The following is a 20,967-nucleotide window of genomic DNA, read 5'->3' on the forward strand; positions in this document are numbered from 1 at the left end:
ACTGAATCCAAATCAAAACTGACAATGAAGGCTCCTTTAATTTAGCAGGGAAAGGCAGAACAAGAACCAATGGCTGGAAGCTGAAGCCAGACAAACTCAGATTAGCCATTAGGCACACATTTTTTAACAGTAAGGATGATTAACTGCTGGAACAAACTAGCAAGGGAATCGGTGGTTCCTCAATCTCTTGAGGTCTTCAAATGATGTTTTAATCAAAGACAAGTTAGTAAACTCCATAGATGGGTAACTGGGTGAAATTCTATAGCCTGCATTATACAGGAGGTCAGACTAGATGATTTCATGGTCCCTTCTGGCCTCAGACTCTTTTAATCTATGAATCAGGATGTTTTCTGTGTGTCCGATAGAATGTTATACTCACAAAGTCCCTCTGTATGAAATGGTATAGAATTACTCTGCCCTTTTATAAGACCTGTCAACCGAGAATCTTTAAGCACTTAAGAATTCAGTCTCACAATACCTTGACAAAGTGGTCAAGGCCACCTCACCCAGCTTTGGATCGCACCAAAGCACAGCACTCCCTTCACCCAATGCAAATTCCCTAGACTCTGTGTAACCTCTGGAACCACCAGCATTACTTCCTGTTGCACTCCAGCATTCATATAAGGTCTCCCATTCAAATACTGACCCCACTTGACGTGGCTTAGCTCATGTGAGCAGACCAGATTACAAACCAGCAGTAGAGCTTATTCTCTGCACGTACTCCAATTGTACCCCTCAGCGGCTGGCATTGTCTTTGAGGGAAAACCATGTGTGTCAGTAAAGCTCATGTTAACATTTCTTCTCGTGGGCCAGGAGGTTGTAAATTCAATCCCTACTGGAGGATACAAGCTCTTACCCAATGCTAATGTAGACATGTTGTAACCGGGGGGAGAGGAAGCACTGTAATAGGTGTTAGGTTTCCCACCTTTGCTAAGGCAAATGTTGCATTTGAAAATTGTCAACGAGTTAAGACTTTGAGTTGGTGAGCTTTCCCAATATCTGAATTGGTGATGGGACTAGGATCAGAACTCCAGACCCAATCCACTAGCCCCATGAACTTGAGGGAAGGTGGCATCTGGACCTGAATTTCACAGCTCTCTGTTATGATCCCAAAAGGATCCTCAGATCTAAAATATGCACGAAAACTCTGTGGGAGCTGCACTCAGACCCAAACCAATATCCAAATTCCGAGACTCAGATCCACTGTCTATTTCTCATATTAGAAATAGGCAGTTCTGTTAGACTTTATTAATTAAAAAAATAGTAAATAAAAAGGGCAATTTGCTAGTAATGACTATAATGGGTGCCTCCTTGTATGTAGCCATTTATACCTGCCAAATTGATAAACCCCTTTCCTGATCCAAAGAACCTTCCCCATGAGCCTCAGGTGGTTACAGCTTTTGTTTTTCCCCCAGATGCGGCTAGTTCTGTCTGTGTTATGTAACCAACTGCTGAAAGTGCAGTCTAGTGGTTGGAGCAGGGACTGGGCACCATGAACTGCACCATTCCTGGTGCTGCTACAGACTTAAGTGTAGCCTTGGACAAATCACACAGGGCAAAGCCCTGCCCTGAACAGGTGTGACTGAATGGAAGGCAAGGCGAGCAGAGCTGAGCCATTTGTGCTGCTGATGCTGGAGGCACTCTGCTGGCACAGGATATAATGGCTGGTGTGGGGGGGAGGTTAGCATGCTGCCCAGTGCACTTTAGTACCCTTTTGAAAAGAAGTAGCATGTCTGTCCCTGCTGGTACGTACTGATGGCCCTGGCATGCTTGGCATGGGACTGGCCAGGATGCTTAGCTGGCAATCTACACTCCCTCGAAGTGCAGGGAAGAGAGAGCCCAGTTCCCCTCCTAGGCACTCTCCTGGGTGCTATGCAGAGATCCTGTCCTGCTGTTCTACAAAGCAGTTGAAGAAAAGGACCCTCTGTACCATTGTACCCACAAAACAGAGCCCTGCGGCACACAGCAAGAGGGATATCCCGAAGTTCAAAGGTTCAGTTTTCAAGTACTCAGCACTCACGACCGGGGACAGATCTGCAGAAGCACTCAGCTGTCATTTGGGCACCTAACTAAGGGCCAACTTTTCATGGGTGCTCGCACCCAGCAGCTCCCACTTCTGGCCAGATTTGCAAAAGGGGTCGGTCAGCACCTAACATGTTACGCCCTTTTAAAATATGGCCACTTATTTAGATGCCTATGCGGGAGCTAAGATCTCTGGATCTGGCCCTGGCTGTGCGTGCAGAGCCCCTTCTGCAAATTCCATCCCCAATGATTTATGTTGGCTCATTCATTGTCTGAACTAGAAATATGATCAGCACTTTTTTTTTTATGTTAGAGAGAACCACACTGTACGCTCTCCAACTCACCATGCATGGAAATGGTCCCGTTCCTCACAGCCAGGAATTTGGCCCCATATGGAAAGAAGGTTGCAGAACGAAAGCTTCCATGGAGATGGATGTGAGCTTTGTCATGGAAAGGTTCATCTGGGGATCCCACCTGGAATTTGCCGCCATCGGATACCAGAATATAATGAGCATGGATTTCTATGGGTCCAGGGCCGATCAACAAGAGCTTACCACCTAAAAACAACAGAAGAGCAAAATTCAACTGGTCACTCACATACAAACTGGCTATTTCAAGTTCAAAGGTGCTACACGTAATAGATACAAGAGCTGAAGGAATAAATGGTCTTGTGGGAAGTCACTGGACTGAGACTCAGGAGGTCTCAATTCAATTTACAGCTCTTCCACAGACGCCTTGTGTGATGCTGGGCAAGATATACAGGCTGAGGTTTTCAAGAGAGCCAAAATAAGTTATGCACCCAGCTCTCACAGAATTTTAATGGGTAAATGCCTAATTCTCCAAGGCCCTTTTGACAAAAACAGCCTTAACCGCTCAATGCCTTTGCTCCCCAGCTGTAAAACAGGGATAACATTGATTCCTCTGTATGTATTGTCTTTAGTTTGTAAACTATTGCATCAAACATAAGCTGCTTGTCTTCAGTTTTAAGGCCCTTTAAAGTCAGTCTTGGGGATCTCTCCCATGCTACCCCTCACACCTTGGAGAAGATCGCTGTAAACATCCACAAAGGTACTTATTATCCACCTTAAAATCCCTCCTTAAAACTCTCCTTTGCAATGAAGCCTAAAAAAAACTTCACCACAGTCAGGTTGCTGTATGCAGAGACTGCAGCCTACTAAACTGATCATCTCATTGTTTCCTCGGACTCCCCCATCTGCCTATCTTATCTTCTACTTTGATTGTAATCTGTTTGGGGCAGGGACTGTTTTTTTGTTATTGTTCTGTGTTTTTACAGCACCTAGCACAATAGGGTTCTGGTCCAGGACTGGTTCCTGGATCTATGAAGGTAAATGTGGTGATCCGTGGGTTCCTCTCATCTTTGTTTCATCTCTAAAAAAAACAATCCTGGTCTTTTCTGTCTGTCTTCATGAGAGATTTTCTAGGCCCCTAGCCATTCTCCATTTGGCAGGGATAGAAATTCTTCAGGGTTTAAATTAATCCCTAGCCATTAGGGTTCAGGATGAGACCTTCCTGGGCGGGAGCAGATTATCCCACATCTGCCTATAGTTGGGTTTCTTGCACCTTCCTCTGATACACAGCAGTATTTCCCTATATTTTCAATAGCAAATAACTGAGGTATCTCATATCACTATATGGTATCTGCAGACATAGGCATTTTAACAGCAACCACTGTGGTTGGGACCAGCTGGCTTTTCTTCTTCACAAACCGCTCCAAACAATTTTGATGCTATAGATATGTCTACACTGCAGGTGGCATGGCTGGCAGTGCAGGATGGATTTTGCAGGTTCGACTGAGCGGCAGTGAAGACTCGCTCAATCGAACCCGGAAGTCAACTCTGTTAATCCACTCCGGCAAGCAGCGTAGCACTGTGTTGACAGAAGGGCATTTCTCATCGGCGCAGCACAGTGGAGATGCCATGGTAGTTAGACATTAGGCAGTCGACGGGAGATACGCAAGCTACTGTATGTATCTTGTGTATCTCCCGTCAACTGCTGCCGAAATCAGCGGCCAGTGTAGACCAGGCCTAGGAGTTATAAAGGTCGAGGCTCCATTTTATTGTTGTTTAAAATAGCACATCCTGCCATTTCATAGAGAGAGAGCGTGTACATGTGTCTAATATGAAAAACAAAACAAAAAGAATCACCCTGCCAGCAGACATAAGTATGCACTGGACAGCCTGACTCTTCATGGGGTTGAATGTTCTAGTCTACATAAAATTAAAGAGAAAAGATAAAGCGATTAAATTCATTCCTGGAATATTAGACTGGCCTTTGAGCTCTAGAAGCCTCTGTTCAGAGAAGGGGGCTCAGTGATCTACAGTCAGTATTTTAACAAAGGCTATCTACTGTTGACTGAACTGAGCCAAAGCCCCATGGTGCTTTGCAGGCAGGCCAAAGGCAAAATGGGAAAACACTACTTGCATGTTTAGTTATATACACTAGTAAATGCTTCAGGGGCAGTTACCAGATAAGGAAAAAACTTTATCGATATTTGTGGAGCTGACTTTTGTAAGCAGACTGGGAAACCAGCTCTCACAAACAGAACTATTAACCAGGAATATAAATTGCTTTAGTGTTAACTACCAGAAAACAGATGCATTCAGCTCTCACAAGCAAAATGTATTAATCAAGGCTTGGGAGTTGTAGCTAAGTGTGATTAAAAAGGAGATGTTTATGTAACCAGAATAAGACAGTAGCTAATAGTGAATAAGTACAGTACGTGATATTTAGAATGTTTTATTTTCATGCTGAATTGTATAACCCTAAAACTGTAATATAGTTGGATGCTCTAACCTTTGCATGGCTTTGTTGTGTATAATGTAGGAGAGTATGACGAATCTGGAAAAATATATTTAACCAATCAGCCTCTAGGTATTCATGCTACTACAGAGTCTTTGTTTTGCAAATACGTATGGAGTCAGATAAGAAAATGTCTATAAGGTTTATAGTGTTAGCCAATATCGTATATTAATTATATTATATATTTTTGTATAACCATGAATATTTATTCATGTTAAGATTTTCCAAAATGCTTTTTACTTATGTTAAGCTGTTTAACCAAAAGGAGACGTGAAATGTTGCAACTTCAGTACCAGGTGGAGAGTCATTCCAGAGGGACAGGACATGACAAACAAGTTTACTGATACTTATCTAACATATCCTCTATACCTAGCTATAGCTGGTGCAGGATGTTGCTGAAATTTTGCTGATTTCTGCAATGCTATGGTCAAAACGAGATAAGAAACTAGTTGCAATCTCTGTCCTGTTTACTGCAGGCTCTGTGTAAGCCTATCACAAAGTGTTCAAAAGCATGTCAAAGAAGACAGATAAACATGATACATTAGCTTTAAAGTAATGCAAAGATGTAGTGAAACCCTCATCTGATGTAAATAAAGAAGTAGGGTGAAGCTCAGATTTTTGAGACAGTTGACCTGCTGCATTGCTGTCTTCCAGATGGGTTAGCAATGTATTGGCCTTCTGTTCTATATTATGTGGCATTAATCTTTGACTAATCATCTTTGTTTAGTAAAGTTGATTAAGCCTTGCTATTTGACACCTTGCTATTGTATTAAATCGAACCCCCAACACTACCCACAAATTTTTTTACTCTTAAACTGTGATCAAGTCCTGTGTACTCGGGCCAGATGTCCTCTCATCTATAGCTTCTGAAGTCAATGGGATACTCATATGAGCACTAGTGTGAGAAAGGGGATTTGCAATCTCGCCCTTTCACCAAAATGGGTTGCCCATAATCTGAGGAGGTGGGAGGGTCCCAGAGCTCAGGCTGCAGCCTGAGCCCAAACGTCTACACCATAATTAAACAGTCCCTTCACCTGAGCCTCACGAGCGTGAATCAGCTGTCACGGGCCAGCTGTAGGAGTCTCACTGCAGTGTAGATAAACCCTATGTGAGGATGCATGTACCACAACTCCATTTTGCAACATCTTCTTCCCTCCTTCTGTATCAGATGTGGTGAAGCAGCAGGTGTGCGGTGCTTTGCACCACCAGAATGGTACAGCAGATTGGAAAATCCAGCCCTATTCACTTTTAAATGCATTAGATTGAAAATATTAAATTCCCCCACACCCGCCTGCCAAAATATCCTCTTGCCCACACCCCCACCCAGTGTCCACTGAGAAGGTGACATCAATCTCGTTTAAAGGTTCCTCTGCATTTCATGTCAACAGTCATTCCAACACATCTATGTGTGCAAAATCAGCAGGGAACACATGGGGAGCTTTCAGCTTCTGGAGCAAGCCCGTTGACTGCCGTTGCCTTGCCTCCTAGGAGTCTGCTATAAGGCAAATATGCTCACTCATTCCTCATCATGGGGTATGTCTATCCTGAATGCTAAACCCGGGCTTTGACTCATCTTTGAGCCCGAACCCCGCTTCCATCCACACACAAATCAATCTGACTCAGGTCAGCAAGTGTAACACCGACAGACCCCAGTCAGCAGCAGCTGGGATCAAACCTGGGACATCTTGAGCTTAATGCATGAGCCTCTTCTGCCTGAGCTAAAAGATATCTTACTCTTAGCCAAGGCTATAGTAAGTTTATCAAGTTTTAGTTGGCCTAGCTACCACCAGAGGGGGACAGAGTGCCACCAAGTGGGTATAGGTTACATACGCCCCCTGGCCGGGGAATCATGTCCTGCGCTTCAGAGACTTTGCAGTTGAAATCCCACATGACACCCCACTTGTAATGCTGACAGAACCTGGTCGGGGGTGGCTGGGATCAAACCTAGGAGCTCCTAAGCTTAATGCATGAGCCTCTACCGCCTAAGCTAGAAGACACAGGCTTATCAGTCTGTAGTTGGCCGAGCTAGCATTTGAGTGGGACAGAGGGCCACACCAAGCAGTTCTGAGTTACATAAGCACTCATGACTCAGGTCTTAGGACTCTGCTAGTCCAAATCCTGCCGAGACCCAGGGACAAGCCCTGTCTTTTCACAGTCTGGATGTAGGTCAAGCTGCAGACTCAAGTCAGAAGGTCTGGTAATGCAGAATGCATTAGCATGGCTGAGATACCCTAGTCCAGCAATTGTAAACCCAGCTTTACAATGCAATGTGGACGTTCATGTGCGGGCTTGGAAACACCCAGTCCACAAGCTCGGGTCTAGTTTAGTGAGCAGCGTAGATATTCCCTGAGGGACTCTAGTCACAGTGAATGAAAAACGCAAGAAGGCACGTAGCAGAATAGCTCTGTGTGATTGCTGTTAGAGTCCCTTTGCCTCTCTGCATTACACAAGTGGTGGAGTAGCTGGAAATGGAACTAGCTGCCAATAAATTACACAGAGTTCAGGAAAACAGCCAGCCGGACCTGCAAGAGTTAATACAGTCAGGACAGGCACTAACACCAGCTCTACACCATCCCTGCACACGGAAGGGCTGGCACAATGCTAGCACAGTTCCTATGGGAGTTCTCCATCTCCTTGGACATACCCATTCTATCTCTTGTGTTCCTTAGACGGCAGAATGGGACATGCAAGGAGAATTGCACTCCAACGCAGAGGCTGATGCCTGGTGCTTTCCAGTCACCTAAGCACGCCCTCTTCTACGCACACAAACCTGAGCAATCTGCTGTACAACGGCAAAAGACTTGGAGGCTCACGGCCACCAGCGCGATTAGAAGCTGCGGCACTTTGCGCCGATGTTTTCCTTTAAAAGCCAGAGCCCGGCCCTCAAGATGTAAGCACTGACAAAGCACGTACCATACACTATCACTTACAGCAGATCGTATGCACAGGCACAGCATATATGGCAGAGTAGAACTGAACCCTACACCTATCTCTGAAGTCAACGGAAGCAGAGTCCTTCTGAAAAGTCCAGGCCAGAGACTACAAATCCCTGGGAGTTAAGAAACATTAGCTTAATAAAAATTAAAAGCAAAGATTGGCAAATATTCAGACTCGGTCATTTCAGCCATCTAATCATAACCTATATTCAAACTTACAAGCACATATGTCCAAATCTTATATATATATATAGATGTTCATCCTAACCAGCAGCTCTGTCAATCTACAGGCTTTGCACTTTATTAGCTCAAAATAAATATACAGCTGTTGCTTTACAAGATTGGGTTAAAAAAAACCCAAAAAACAGTTCCTTTCCTTCTTTTAACACTTGCCCCTTTTCTGAAAGCAGAAAGAGTGAATGTTGCTCCACTGCGCCGTTGGCTCTGCCCTTAAATTGTTTGTTATGGCTGCACAAGAGATCACGGAATGTCCAACAAGAGACCTTGGGGTAATTTTATAAAAATCAATCAACTGTTGTTATGATGGCCTCCCCACCAATTCAAACAAATACAATTAAACCCGTAATCTCTTTGGTACAGTGATATGGAGAACAAACATGTCTCTTTCAAGTAGGGGGGAAAAGAAACATTCTGAGGCTATTTGATGTTTGGTGAGAACATCAAAACTACCACTCGCCTCGATTAACCTAGCAATTAGCCTTCACCTCGGAGCCCGGAAAGAAGCTTTTTTTTCCTCCTCTTTTTTTAAAAAACAAAAACAAAACTAAATCTGAGGAACCTCCCCCTTTCCCAGAGGGAAAAGAAAACCAACACACAGCTAGAAAAACTGATAGAACATTAAAGAAAACAAACCAGAAAATAAATAGGTCCACTAAGGTACTCTTCCACTGGGACCACCTATTGCACCAGAAGACTGATGAAGGGCTGGTCAGGGATAGAAGGATATTTCTGCTCTAAAGTCTTATGTGAAACAAAGGAAAACAAGAGCAAATTAAGAGGAGGTAGAAATACAATATGATAGCACTTCATTTTGTAGAGTGTCTTTGACAGAAACACAGGCATGCCAAACAGGATCAGACCCATGGTCCACTTAGTCCAGTATCCTGGACAGATGCTTCTGAGGACAGCGCAAGAACCTCTGAAGTTGGTAGTTATAAGATAACCAACCCATAGGGAAAACTTCTTCTGATACCCATTGGTCAAAGGATGTGCCTTGAAGCATGAGCCTTTATATCCCTTCCAAAATGTTTGGCTGTTTTTAATCCTTATGATTATGGATAGTCTCGTCGTCCCTACACAGGGTGTGGATTTCAACTCCATCTTTCTCATTATTATTTAGATTGTGGTAGCATTCAAAATGCTTTAGGATTTCCCAAAAACAGAGGAAATCATCCATTGAGGACCCTGTTTTGCTTTGATGTTCTAAGCAATCGCTCTCAGTATTAAACCATTAAGAGAAATATTATATTTTTTAATGAAATGTCTCATTAAAATAAGTCTGGACATAGGTGCTTGTAAGTTTGGACGTAGGTTATAATTAGATTGCGTAGTGAAAAGGATGAAAGTGACTCAACACATCCAATTCAGCTTCCCTACACAAGCTGAGTGAAGTGATAAATGTAAACAAAAAAGTGTAAAGTAATTTCTTAAGAGAATTGTTTTTTAATCCATAATTTAAAGTATCACACAAGAAAGATATATATATACACACACACATATATGTATATATACAAATACACAGGTATACAGACACACATAATTACCTCAACTGCATCCTCTTAACTATTGTATGGATGCAAAATCCAGTAGAAAACCCTTTGCCTATGGAAAAGCATCTGCTGCTGTTTCAAAGGTCACCTCCTGAATGGACACATCTGCTCTCTTCTGCATAATGGTCGTATCCTACCATTGGTATGTGAGGAAGGAGTTTTGTATCATAGGTTTTGGCCTTATATGACCAATATTCCCAGACCCTTTGAATTGTTATTCCCAGCTCCCTTCACTTTTGTGTTTTACGATGATCCCACCAGAACCGCCTGGAGATGTGCTGAACAAGATACGTGCTTGGCATGCATCCCTGAATGGCGTGCACCAGGAGGAATCTTCTAGAGCTGGAACATCTTTCCTCAAACAACTGATCTTGCATAACAACACAGCAGCGTGCTGGTAATGCATTTCACGTGCTCATTCTCAGCCTCCAAGAGTGTGCCTGCTGGGGGCAAACTAGAATGAAAAGAAAGATCCTCCTGCACTCATTTCACGGATGTATCATGTATGGCCTTAATTAAAGGCAACACACTAATTTTATTAACCTGGTGCATGCACCCTGTTGTCATGCTCACATGAAACTCGGATGAGCTATACAAGTTCACTGCAGCCTGGGCTATGGCAGACCAAGACACAAAGGAGTGAAGGGTTCATTACATTGACTCTGCCCCCAAGGCTGCCTGAACCAAGAGTCCAAAACTCACTGGATATGCCACGGAGTACGTTCTCCCCACACACATTTAGGTCTCAAGCCAGCAAAGCACTTGAGTACATGCTTAACTTTATGTCCATAGGCAGTACCACTTAAATCATTGGTACTACTCGCGTGCTTTAATGTTAAGCACGTGCTCAAGAGTGTGGCTGGATCAGGGCCTTAATCCAGCTTTGAACTAGAGAAAGGCAGCTGCTTGAATATCCTCAGTTAGAAATCAACTCCCAAGACTGATGCTCACCTTTTCCGGCTGGCTGCATTCATCCCCATCTGTTCAGATGCCATGTGCTCCCTTGCAAGCTGGTTGGACTCTTTCCTTACAGTCCAAGTGCCAAACAATGGTGATTTAGATTAGCAGCCCGCAGAACGCTGCAAGCACCATCTCTTCTAGAGGAAGTCCTTCTGCTCTGCCAACACTGAGGCGGCATCACAGACACTTGATCATACCTACAGTGTGATCCAAAGAAAGGGACATCCAAACCGGGAGGTAATGAGGGTACAGTGGAGAGTGTGGACATTCCTGGTTGCACCAGAACAGCGTATGTTACAGTAGGTGCCTTGGGAACTGATGCAAGTCATCCAGTTGTGTATGTCACAATCTGTATCACTCAAGTACATAGAGAGCAGATGCACAGGGAAGGCCAGTCAGACCAGGAGACAAAACAGGTGACGGTGGAGTAAGTATTCTTTGCTCTGCAATAATTTGAGGGGCTGCCATATCCCAACACCTGAGCTCCAGGAGAAAGAGACGTTTGGTTCCTGTGGTAGGATTACGCCTTGGGAAAAGCCTCACAAAGGCTCCAAAGTTTTTTTTTTAAAAGAAAGAAAAAAAAAACCAGAAGGGAACTGATGAGAAAGGAGTGTTTGATCTGCACAACTGAACCTGCGCTCACTCATTTCATAGACTCCAAGGCCAGAAGGGACCATTGTGACCTGGCCTCCTCCACAACTCTGGTCATAGAACTTCCCCCAAATAATTCCTTGTGAACTACAGCACATCTTTAAGAGACATCCAATTTTGATCTTACAAAGGCCCCAGTCCAGAAAAGCGCTGCAGCACGATTAGCCTCCCTGAGATGAATGGAACTACTCGTGCTTAAAAATTAAGCCTGGGCTCAACTGCTTTGCTGAATCAGAGCCTTAAGCCACATCCAGTCTAGAAACAGGCAACTGCTTCCACATTCTCCTGGAGACCAGCTCAAATCAAACACTTCGCTTGCAGCAAGGGAGGATGGTCTTGTGGTGAATGCCCTGGACTGGCTCTGAGGAGAGCAGCGTTCAAGTCCTGGCTCAGCCACAAACTGATTCCATCATCTTGGGCTAAGTCACTGAAGTTCTCTGTGCCTCAGTTTCCAATATTCTGTTCATAGGTTGCATCCCTTTTGGCCATCCTATGTCTGTCTTATCTATTTAGACTGTAAGCTCACGAGGGCAGGAACTGTCTCTTACTAAGCATTTGTGTAGCACATAGCACCATGGGGCTCCAATCTCAGTTAGGGCCTACTGTAGGCCATACCATAATGCATCATCTTTTGCCTATAGATTAGCAAGGTCAACAGCTTGAGAGAAAGAATGGTCCAGCAGTCAGAGTGCTAGTTTGGGAAGTGAGAGTCTCTCTAAGCCTCAGTTCCCCACCTGTGAAATGGGGATAGTAGCACTGCCCTACCTCACAGGGATGTTGTGAGAACAAGCACATTAAGGATTGTAAAATACTATGGGGACGGGGGCCATATGAGTACCTAGAATAGATCAAGGAAGACTAAAGAGAGCTTTCTTTCAGATCATTAGTAACAGCACCTCCTTCCAGAGACAGGCCTGCTCCGTGCCAGTGCGTGAAGGAAGGAGGGACCGTGCTGCCTAAGCTTCCAGTCTGATCTCTGCAGGAGTCGTACACAGTTCCTTTTGTTAGCAGAATTGGGATTAGCTTCCACTGATCTGCTAGAGTTCAGCCTGGGAAGCCTCGGAGGAGTTTCGGCAACTATCAAAGATGCGGAAAATCAATTTAGAGGGCAAATGAGAGCCGTAGGAGTCTAATATACATGCTGTAATCCCAGCCGAAACAGGAGCAGAAAGAGATGCCTGCACCCTATACTGAGCCACAAATCAGGATTTACACTTAAGAGAAAGAAGTAGAAAAGCTGTCCAATTGTTACAGTTCTAAAAGCTTTAAAATTATACCTGCAAGGAATTTCTTGTCCTACAAGTTAAATTCCATTGAAAAACACTGAGTTCCTGTTTTTAAAAAAATATATCCCTCCTTTCCTCCAAGACAGGTGGAATTTTATGACTCCGTGACTATAATTAATCCAGACTTGATGCATATTGTTGTAACAACCTACAGATCACATCACACAGTAATAAAGAGAGACAGGACTGCCTTCCCCCCCCTCTTTAAAACTCAATTAAAATATACATTGGATGAAACTTCCCATTAGCTGGTACTATTTGTACATCCCATGTTCTTTCTTTAATTAAAAAACATGCTTATTGCAATACTGCCAGAATCACTTTTACGGTATTTTAATTGTAATGTCTCTGCCTGATTAAAAAAAGAAAATATGAACTAGAAGCTGCCTGCAAATAGTATCACGACGAAGAGTCCAAATGGACTGAGCAAAACAAAAAATGGCTTAGATAACCGAGCAAAGCATCCAGTCTATAAACAAGGGAAATAATATGGGAGCTCTGTAAAAAGGTGATTGGACAACACAGAAAACTGGACAGAGATAAAAAGCTTGTTATTTCTAGGGTACCAGTTCAAACTCAACCCATATCAGCAATGATTGCAGTATATGCCAGCTGATGTGACCCTGTATGTGTCTCATCAGAATCCTACGGTTGATGGTATTGAAGGCCAGAGAAGGTCTAATGGGATCATTGTATAGGGCTCCTGTCCAAAGCCAAGAGAAGGGAGGTCGTGGGCTGGACATTTCTCAGATTCTCTGCTTAGGTCCCATTTAGGCAGATGGAATAGGTGCAGCTGATTCTGACATGGTTACTCTTGTCCCAGCGAATCTGTAAGCCAGTAGACCAGCTCACTAGCTGGTGCACCAAGTCAAGCTCTCAACAGTGGCAGAATTTCATTCCCTTTTTTTCAGGGATAGGTTTATTTCTCAAAACCAAAACAATCCATTATAAATCAAACAGATAAGCCAGGTCCTTTCCCCTTACTCAGGATCTACAGGAGCCTACCTGCTCCCTGCAGGTCTCTTTCTCAACTGAGCTGCTTGTTGGCTTTCTAGCGAAGAAGCAGGTGATCTGCAGGCCCTCACCTGATCCCTGGTGTCAGAACCACCACCTGGGAGGCAGATAATTAGTTACAGATGGGGCTAAGCCCAACCTCCCTTAAATGGCTATCCCACCCTGTGACAGACACCCTCTCTGATTCTGTCTCTGCAACATGAGAGCACTTCAAGTTGGGCCTCTCTGTCCTTTCCTTGGCCCTGTGCTAAGACTACTATCAAAATACCCCTAGTGATGTAGGCACCAGACCATTGTGAACCGGACTGAGATCCCCATTTCATTTCACATGGGCTACTGAACTATTAGAGGGCAATAACTTTCCGTCACTACCTGATCAACAGGGGCCGTGGTAGTGAAACTTCTACACGCCACCTGGCCCCATTCCCCAAACTTGACCTAGAGTCACTTGCTGTAGGAAGGAGAGTTCCGTGAGGGTCGTCCAATCATCAACTTCTTTGTGAAACTCTTGGTGGCAGTTAGCACTGTGTCCTTGGGAGCTGTTCCAACAGCTCAGACAGCTACCATATTGCAACAAGTTTTGGTCACTACAAACTTGGGCAGAATCAGAATCAGAACCAGAATCAGAACTACAAGTGGAGATCTCTATATTCTATCACTCAGGTAATTCCCCGGAGCTATCTAGTTTTCCAAGACAAGTGAAGTTTTAAAATGTTGGTTAAATCCAGTATTTAAGGAAGCCAATAATGAGCATCAAATGGGTATGCTTAGAAACATTCTCTATGGCTTAAGAGTCAGTTTGGAGGTCAGAAGCTGTACATTGCTTCCAATATATGCTTAAAATGTTAACTATTCATAGACAAGGAAAACCGTTGCTAGTGGCACATGAAAAAATTAACAAGTTTTCAGTAAAGAATGGGAGCCAAATTTTATTCTTATTACTCCAGTGTAAATTTGGAGTAATTCTCTAAAGCCACTGGAATTAATCCTGTTTCACCCTGATGGGCAGAAAAGCAGACTCTGCCCCTGGGTCCCTTAAAGGTTGCCAAATGAATTCCTTTAGGACTATGAAAATAATCTGCAACTGCTGCGTTCACAGTGTAATTTATTGTACAATATGAGCAGAAAACAAATATAAAGCCAGTCATGTCTCCATTCTCCCATCCTCATCCTCTGCCAAGTCCCACAAACTGGCTTTTGAAGTGCCATTTTGAACTGTTGCAATGCCAACAACTATATGCCCATGTTCCACTCACACATGTGAGGATAATGGCTACTGGTACTTCATAGTATTGCGATGAGAGGGAGGAGTGGGTAGAGACAGACCCTCCTCTTCCAACCCTTTCATCCTATTCCTTTGCTGTCTTTGGCTTCCTGATTCTTGCTCTGGCCAATGGGACAATGACACCTGAAACAGTTTCATGTGTGTGTGTGTGCGTACAGGTCAACGTCATCTCTAGCATAACAACTTCTACGCTATAGGGCCTAGGTCCTGCAACTTTAAAGTCGGTAGGGCTTTTTGCCACTGCCTTCAATGAGTGCAGGATCAAACCCTAGGTGCCTATATCCAAAAATCCACATGGTGTCTTTAAAAAAAAAAAAAGAGAGAGAATTTAAAATAATAAGCCAGTAACAATAAGCGCATGGGGGGACACAGCCCAAGGATATAGACTGGAGGGAACAATACTGCCTTGGCAAAGGAATGGACTAGGTGACATCAGACTTTCCCCATCTGTAATGCCAGTGAGATAGCACTTTTCAGCTTCAAAGTACATTAATTACCTGATCCTGCACCATTAAAACCACTAACTTCAATGGCAGCAGGATTAAGGCCTAACTAGTTCATCCTCAATCAGACCCTTATTAAGAAAAGCACGTAAGCACATGCTTAAATTTAAGCACTTGCTTAAGTCCTATTGCATGTGCTTAGGCACCTTCCTGAATTGGGGGTTCAGGGATTCTTACCAGGGCCAGTAATTGTTATAATCCCATCTTGCAGATGGAGAAATTGAAGTAATTAAGACACCGAGTCAGTAATTGTAATAAAAACAACAAGAGTTCTGTGGCACTTTAAAGACTAACACATTTAATTTTTGTAGGCATAAGCTTTCATGAGACTTGGCTCACTTCGTCAGTTGCAGAAGTAGAATGATACAGTAAATAGGAAACAGATACTATTTACTATTTACTGTATCATTCTACCTCTGCATCTGATGAAGTGAGCGGAGTCTCATGAAAGCTTACGCCTACAAAAATAAAATGTGTTAGTCTTTAAAGTGTCACAGAACTCTCCTTGTTTTTGCTGTATACAGACTAACACGGCTATCCCTCTGGAACTGTAGTAATTCTAATAACAGATTAGACATAAAGAGACTTTGACTCTCTCTCAATCAAACCAAGGCAATCTGCCCAACTCCATCCCATTGAGTGTTTAGTCAGACCCATTGTGAAGACAGCCTGGAACAAGAAAACTGGACTCCAGGAAACACTCAACCAACCAGGGTACCTCAAACAATGAATGACCATACGTTGATCTGTGTCTAATACAGAACTGTGGTAATAATCAGGCCTTCAAATTTACCCCAACTGTGAACTCAGCTGTATTTTGTAACACGGCTGTAAGCCTGTGACCAAAGAGAGGCAGTTAAAAGCCATGCCTTAAGCGCCCAATGCTGGTACAAGTTTGCCAGATCTTATCAACCACTCCCAGACTGTGTGCTGGGTCTATGTTTCTCCAGCAGTGAGGTCGCAAGGGATAGTCGACACCTAAGACCGAAGCTGCATTTTCTATCTTTGCTGTTCTTTCCTTGTCCCTCTTGTGTGTTTGTCTTGTTTTCTCTTTTAAAAACCAGGATCAAGCTTCAAAAGTAATAACAACAGCTCCAACATATCTAAACAAACTTCTCTTTATCCCCAGAAGGACAGCTATTATTACCTTTAATACCATCTAAAAGACTGTCAAACGGGCAGTTTAAAAGATTTTTAATGGTATGTTTGCTATGACACTAAGCAGGGTGAGGTAGCTGGTTATAAAACCCCAAACCTTGTTTACACTGTTCAATGTTTAACGTTGGATCGTTTCAGGGCCATGTTAACAACTGTGACGTTTTGCACCCATTTATTCCATCTAAATTAATACAACAGAACCTTCTGAGAGTCACTCGGTCTAAAATATTCTAATGTTGGTTTAATAACTGTACCGTACCTACCATAAAATGTGGGTCAGCTGAATGGGGCCTGGTTGAGAATGAAAAGGAGCATGACGGAGGGAAAATACTTTGCTTTGAATATGAAATGATTCCAAGCCACAAAGACCCTGTTCCAACCTTCACTGAAAATAATGGAAAAATGACCCATAGACCTCACCAGGCTATGGATCAAGCCCATGGTTCAGATATGTGTCTGAACTTTCCCGAAGTTCAAGGGGATGCTTATTCAGTTTCCTGCTCTGGATCTATTTCATAGATTTGGGCTGAGCCAAAAAGTTCAGAGCCAGATTTGGATCCAAACTTGCTAGGACTTTGGATCCTGCATTCTAGTTCAGTCCCACCTCATACAAGTAGTACAGATATGCATTCCAGCACGATAATCTCATCTGGGCTGAAAAAGACTCATTCATTACCAAGAACCTATTTTCAGAGGCTTAAAATTTTCAGCAGGAGGATGGTGTAGGGGGGAACTGGGCTAAATGTTTTCATGTTTGATCTTAGCCCCAGCTTAATTAGAGTATTTATTTTATTTTTTGAGGTTGAAGGAAACCTGATAAAATTCCACTCAGCTATTTTGGGAGATCTCTGATCGAGGGATAGTAGTGGGAAAGTAAAGTTGTTTCCATCTTCTTTATGGCCTGTTAACTCAAAACTGGATTAAAATAAATAAAAACGTCACATTCCTTGCATTTATAGTCCTCAATGAGGGTTTAGGCCCAGATTCTCAAAGATATTTAGATGCCCAACCTCTAGTGATTTCAATGAAAGTTAGGGGCCTAAATGTCTTTGAGGATCTGGGCCTTAGTACCTATGACAATTGTTAAGAAATCTTTTACAAACAATTAAGGGTAAGCATTTAAAAACAACACAAAGTCCTCTGCTAAGTGTTTAGGCCCAATCCTGAAAAGACATACACATGTGCTTAAAGCGAAGCATGTGAGCAATGCCACTGAAATCTTCAGGACAACTCACATGCTTAAAAAATTAAGCATGTGCATAAAGGTGTGGAGGATTGGGACCTTTATTTCCAGGATGGAAATGTTTCTAATGGTGAACAACAGGTTATTTTTGTCCTTAATTGGGCAAAACTGACTCCAACATTGCTGCAGCTGTTTACACCAAGTCTGAATTTGACTCGGGGTATGTAAGAACTGCAGACCTGATGCTCTCTCTCTTCATTATGCTGTTTTATTTACACAGCACCAACGGAGAGCTAGGATCTTGGGTTATTTATTACATTCTGCAACTGTAGCCTATAATTCTGTAACAACATCATTAGGTCGGTAAAGGCTTTTGCAATACACTTGCATCAAAGACACCTCACAAGACATAGCTGTTATTATCAGTATCGCTATTATCCCTGATCCCTGGGCAGAGAAGCAGCATTTTCAGCGGCCAGGAATAAAAGCATTCCTATTCATATTGTCCGTTTGCCTCAAACGGCATAAAGGAAGCCTTCCGCATAGATAATAATTAAACAGATCCCCCCCCCCCCCCCCAACCTCGCTATGTTTACCAAACACTGACACACTGTTTCTTACATCTCCTTTCTGACTAGGTGCCTTGTTACATTTTATTTGATGGGGGAGGGGGAGGGCAGGGGAAGAGGAGGAAGGGGAATCATGACAATGAAACTCCACAGCCTGGAGGAAACAAAAAAAACCAAAAAACCTCCTCAGACCTTTGACATGCAGCAAGTTGAGGATGGCAGTGGTGTTATCCACCAGCAACGTCTGGCCTCTTTCTACTGTGACATTATCGCCATCTTGTGGCAGGTGCCCATCAAGCCAGCTGGAACTCTTAGACCATCGGCCACAGAACTGGAGAGGAAGATGCCTCTGAAAAAGAAAACAAGGGTCTTAAAACTGACCTTTTATTATTTAAAATAATCTAAATGGAAATAACTGTGAAACAAATGATATGCGTGGTCATGCCTGTCCTTATACTAACTTCCTGATGTCACCAAGCATGGAAATACTTGTTGCAGGGGAGGATGGACCCAAACTTTATCTGGCCTACCTTAAATGAAGTTCATTAACATTGGCAATATCTCTTCTGCTAGGCTAGTTGGGCTGTATGTTTTTTCTCCAATGTGCAGCCCACTCCCCCTTCTGCGTAACAGGGAGAGGAGGGAATCCAAGTTCCCTGGTGTGTGTGTTTTTTCCCTCTAAAACCAGGACTGTATTTAATTCCAGTAAAGCCATAAACATCCCCCAAACTGTGGGAATTAAAATGTCCTGCTTGATAGGTGTCAGTTTGCTTTATAGAAATGGGGATATTTTTCAAAATCGCTGCTGCTAATTATCCCTGTTATTGGGATATTTCTCTTTTCAAGTACCTTTTCTCCCCTCTCTGCTTATTTGATATTATTATTGCCTTCTCCTTGGCATCTCACACATTAATACTGAACGAAACATGGGAAGAATCAGAATGCTGATTAACTTCTAAACGGCAGGCGGATAGCCTGGATCAGCACGGAGAGAGCATGAAACAGCTTCTGCCTGTTATCAGCCTTCCTCTGTACCCCCACCTCCCTTGACTCTCAACCTAAACATCCCTCCCTTCCACCTTTCACCTGATATCTACACCCAACTCAGAGTCTACTTCAACGTCAGATCTCAGCTTATCACAAAGTTTAGGCCTAGATAGACCTCAGAAAAAATGCTGAATAGCATGTCTAGAGCAATAGGCCTACCTCAAGAGGTACTGGCAAGGCTTAGTCAGTATGCACCACAGCGATCCACGTGTTTGTTACCATCATGGTGGATTAGTGCAACATGTGATATATGTGACCCCTCTCTAGGGGGTGGTAGTAGACAGGGCATGACTAGGACTCAAGAAACCTGGATTAATCCACAGACTCCCTGAGTGACTTTGGGCAAATCACAATCTAACCCCATGTTTCATTTCCCCATGTGTGAAATGGGGGTGATCCTTCCTATCTCACAGGGTGTTGTGAAGATAAAACTCTTTGTGATTGTGGGATGCTCAGTTACCAAAGTATTGAAGGCTGTGTACCCTGGAAGATTCAGAAACACAAGCTAGTGTGAAATGCATCTACTTGCTTCCTTGCTGATGTTTTACCTCTGGAGCACATTACACCTAGTCCCTATAGATTGCACCAGTTTGTTTCTGCATGAAATTCAAAACACTGATTTCAATCAATGAAGACCTATGTGGCTTCAGTCCTGTCTACCTGCATTCTGTCTCCCCGCACACCATCTTCATAAATAAGATGGTCTGGCATGCCCCTGATGACAGTTCCCAGATATCAGAACCAGGGAAATAGAGGCAGGGCATTCTCTGGGGGGGGGGGGGGGGGGGGGGGCTTGTTTACTTCAATGGCTCAAAAAGACCCAAGTTTGCCGGGCACACTGCAAGGTATATCTTATTCATTAAAGATTTTGCTTGAGGTTTGAGTGATTCAAATGTGGTTTGCAGGGTGGAAGTAGGGTTGTTTTTTCAGTTGATGATGTCAATTTTGTTTTTTTTTCTGATCAATGTTTTGTATTGACTGTCCATGCAGTACCTAGAGACTGGCAGGAGTGCATTTTGGAAAACAAACATTTAGGTAGATAAGGATTTGCCACACTAGAAGGGACCAATGGTCCATCAAGTCTGCTACCCTGACTCCATAGCTTGGATCCTTATTGGAACCAAACCTTTCTGGACTCCTACATACCTTGCTGGTGAGAACATTAGAAGTGGTTAATGCTATATATCATATTCATGTGTATTATCTGCACCATATATACATTAGTAGGCATTAAACATAAATAGCATTAAGTGAAAATAGTATAGCAGTTATGTACCCGAAATTGGCCTCTACCTTTACTATAGTCCTATTCTCTTATGCTAAATATTCCAAAGTTTTGGCTTAAATACATAGGAAAATTGTCAGAATTAGGACATCTGATTATTTTATCATAGCAGCAGGTAGGGAGTTATTCTCCCAGGCCAGTACCAGAATGTCCCAAAGGAAGAGGACAAGACATATGATCGTTTTCTCCTAGTACAAACCTAGGAGGTGCCTTCACAACATTTGGTACCCTGTATTCAGAACAAAAAGATAAGGGGTATAACATCGTACAAATCAAGGTACAAAGCTGACTGGTATAAATCTAGTTTCAGATGACCTATGCTATACCTTTTACTTGTAAACAGGAAGGGTATAAAAAGATGGCTTTAGAGATGTAACTCTAGGAGCACACTTTCTGCATAAATGAGTGTAACAATGCTGTACCAGACAGCTTCCCGAAGACTGGTATCATGTAGAACC

At 43.2% G+C, this 20,967-nt stretch overlaps 1 protein-coding gene across 7 annotated transcripts in view; it reads right to left on the reverse strand.

Annotated features, from left to right (window-relative positions):
* Positions 1-20,967, reverse strand: part of PKHD1 (PKHD1 ciliary IPT domain containing fibrocystin/polyductin) — a 366,705-nt gene that overhangs the window by 210,997 nt on the left and 134,741 nt on the right. For all 7 annotated transcript variants that reach the window (XM_067544968.1, XM_067544965.1, XM_067544964.1 and 4 more), the window contains 2 exons: positions 18,370-18,526; positions 2,367-2,579 (listed from right to left, as the gene is read on the reverse strand). In XM_067544968.1, the coding sequence (XP_067401069.1) occupies positions 2,367-2,579; positions 18,370-18,526 (370 nt within the window). The remainder of the gene's footprint in view (positions 1-2,366; positions 2,580-18,369; positions 18,527-20,967) is intronic.

Source organism: Emydura macquarii, unplaced genomic scaffold (genome assembly GCF_026122565.2).
Source record: "Emydura macquarii macquarii isolate MOO-44397 ecotype Brisbane River unplaced genomic scaffold, CSIRO-AGI_Emac_v2 contig_1041, whole genome shotgun sequence".
Classification (NCBI taxonomy): Eukaryota; Metazoa; Chordata; order Testudines; family Chelidae; genus Emydura; species Emydura macquarii.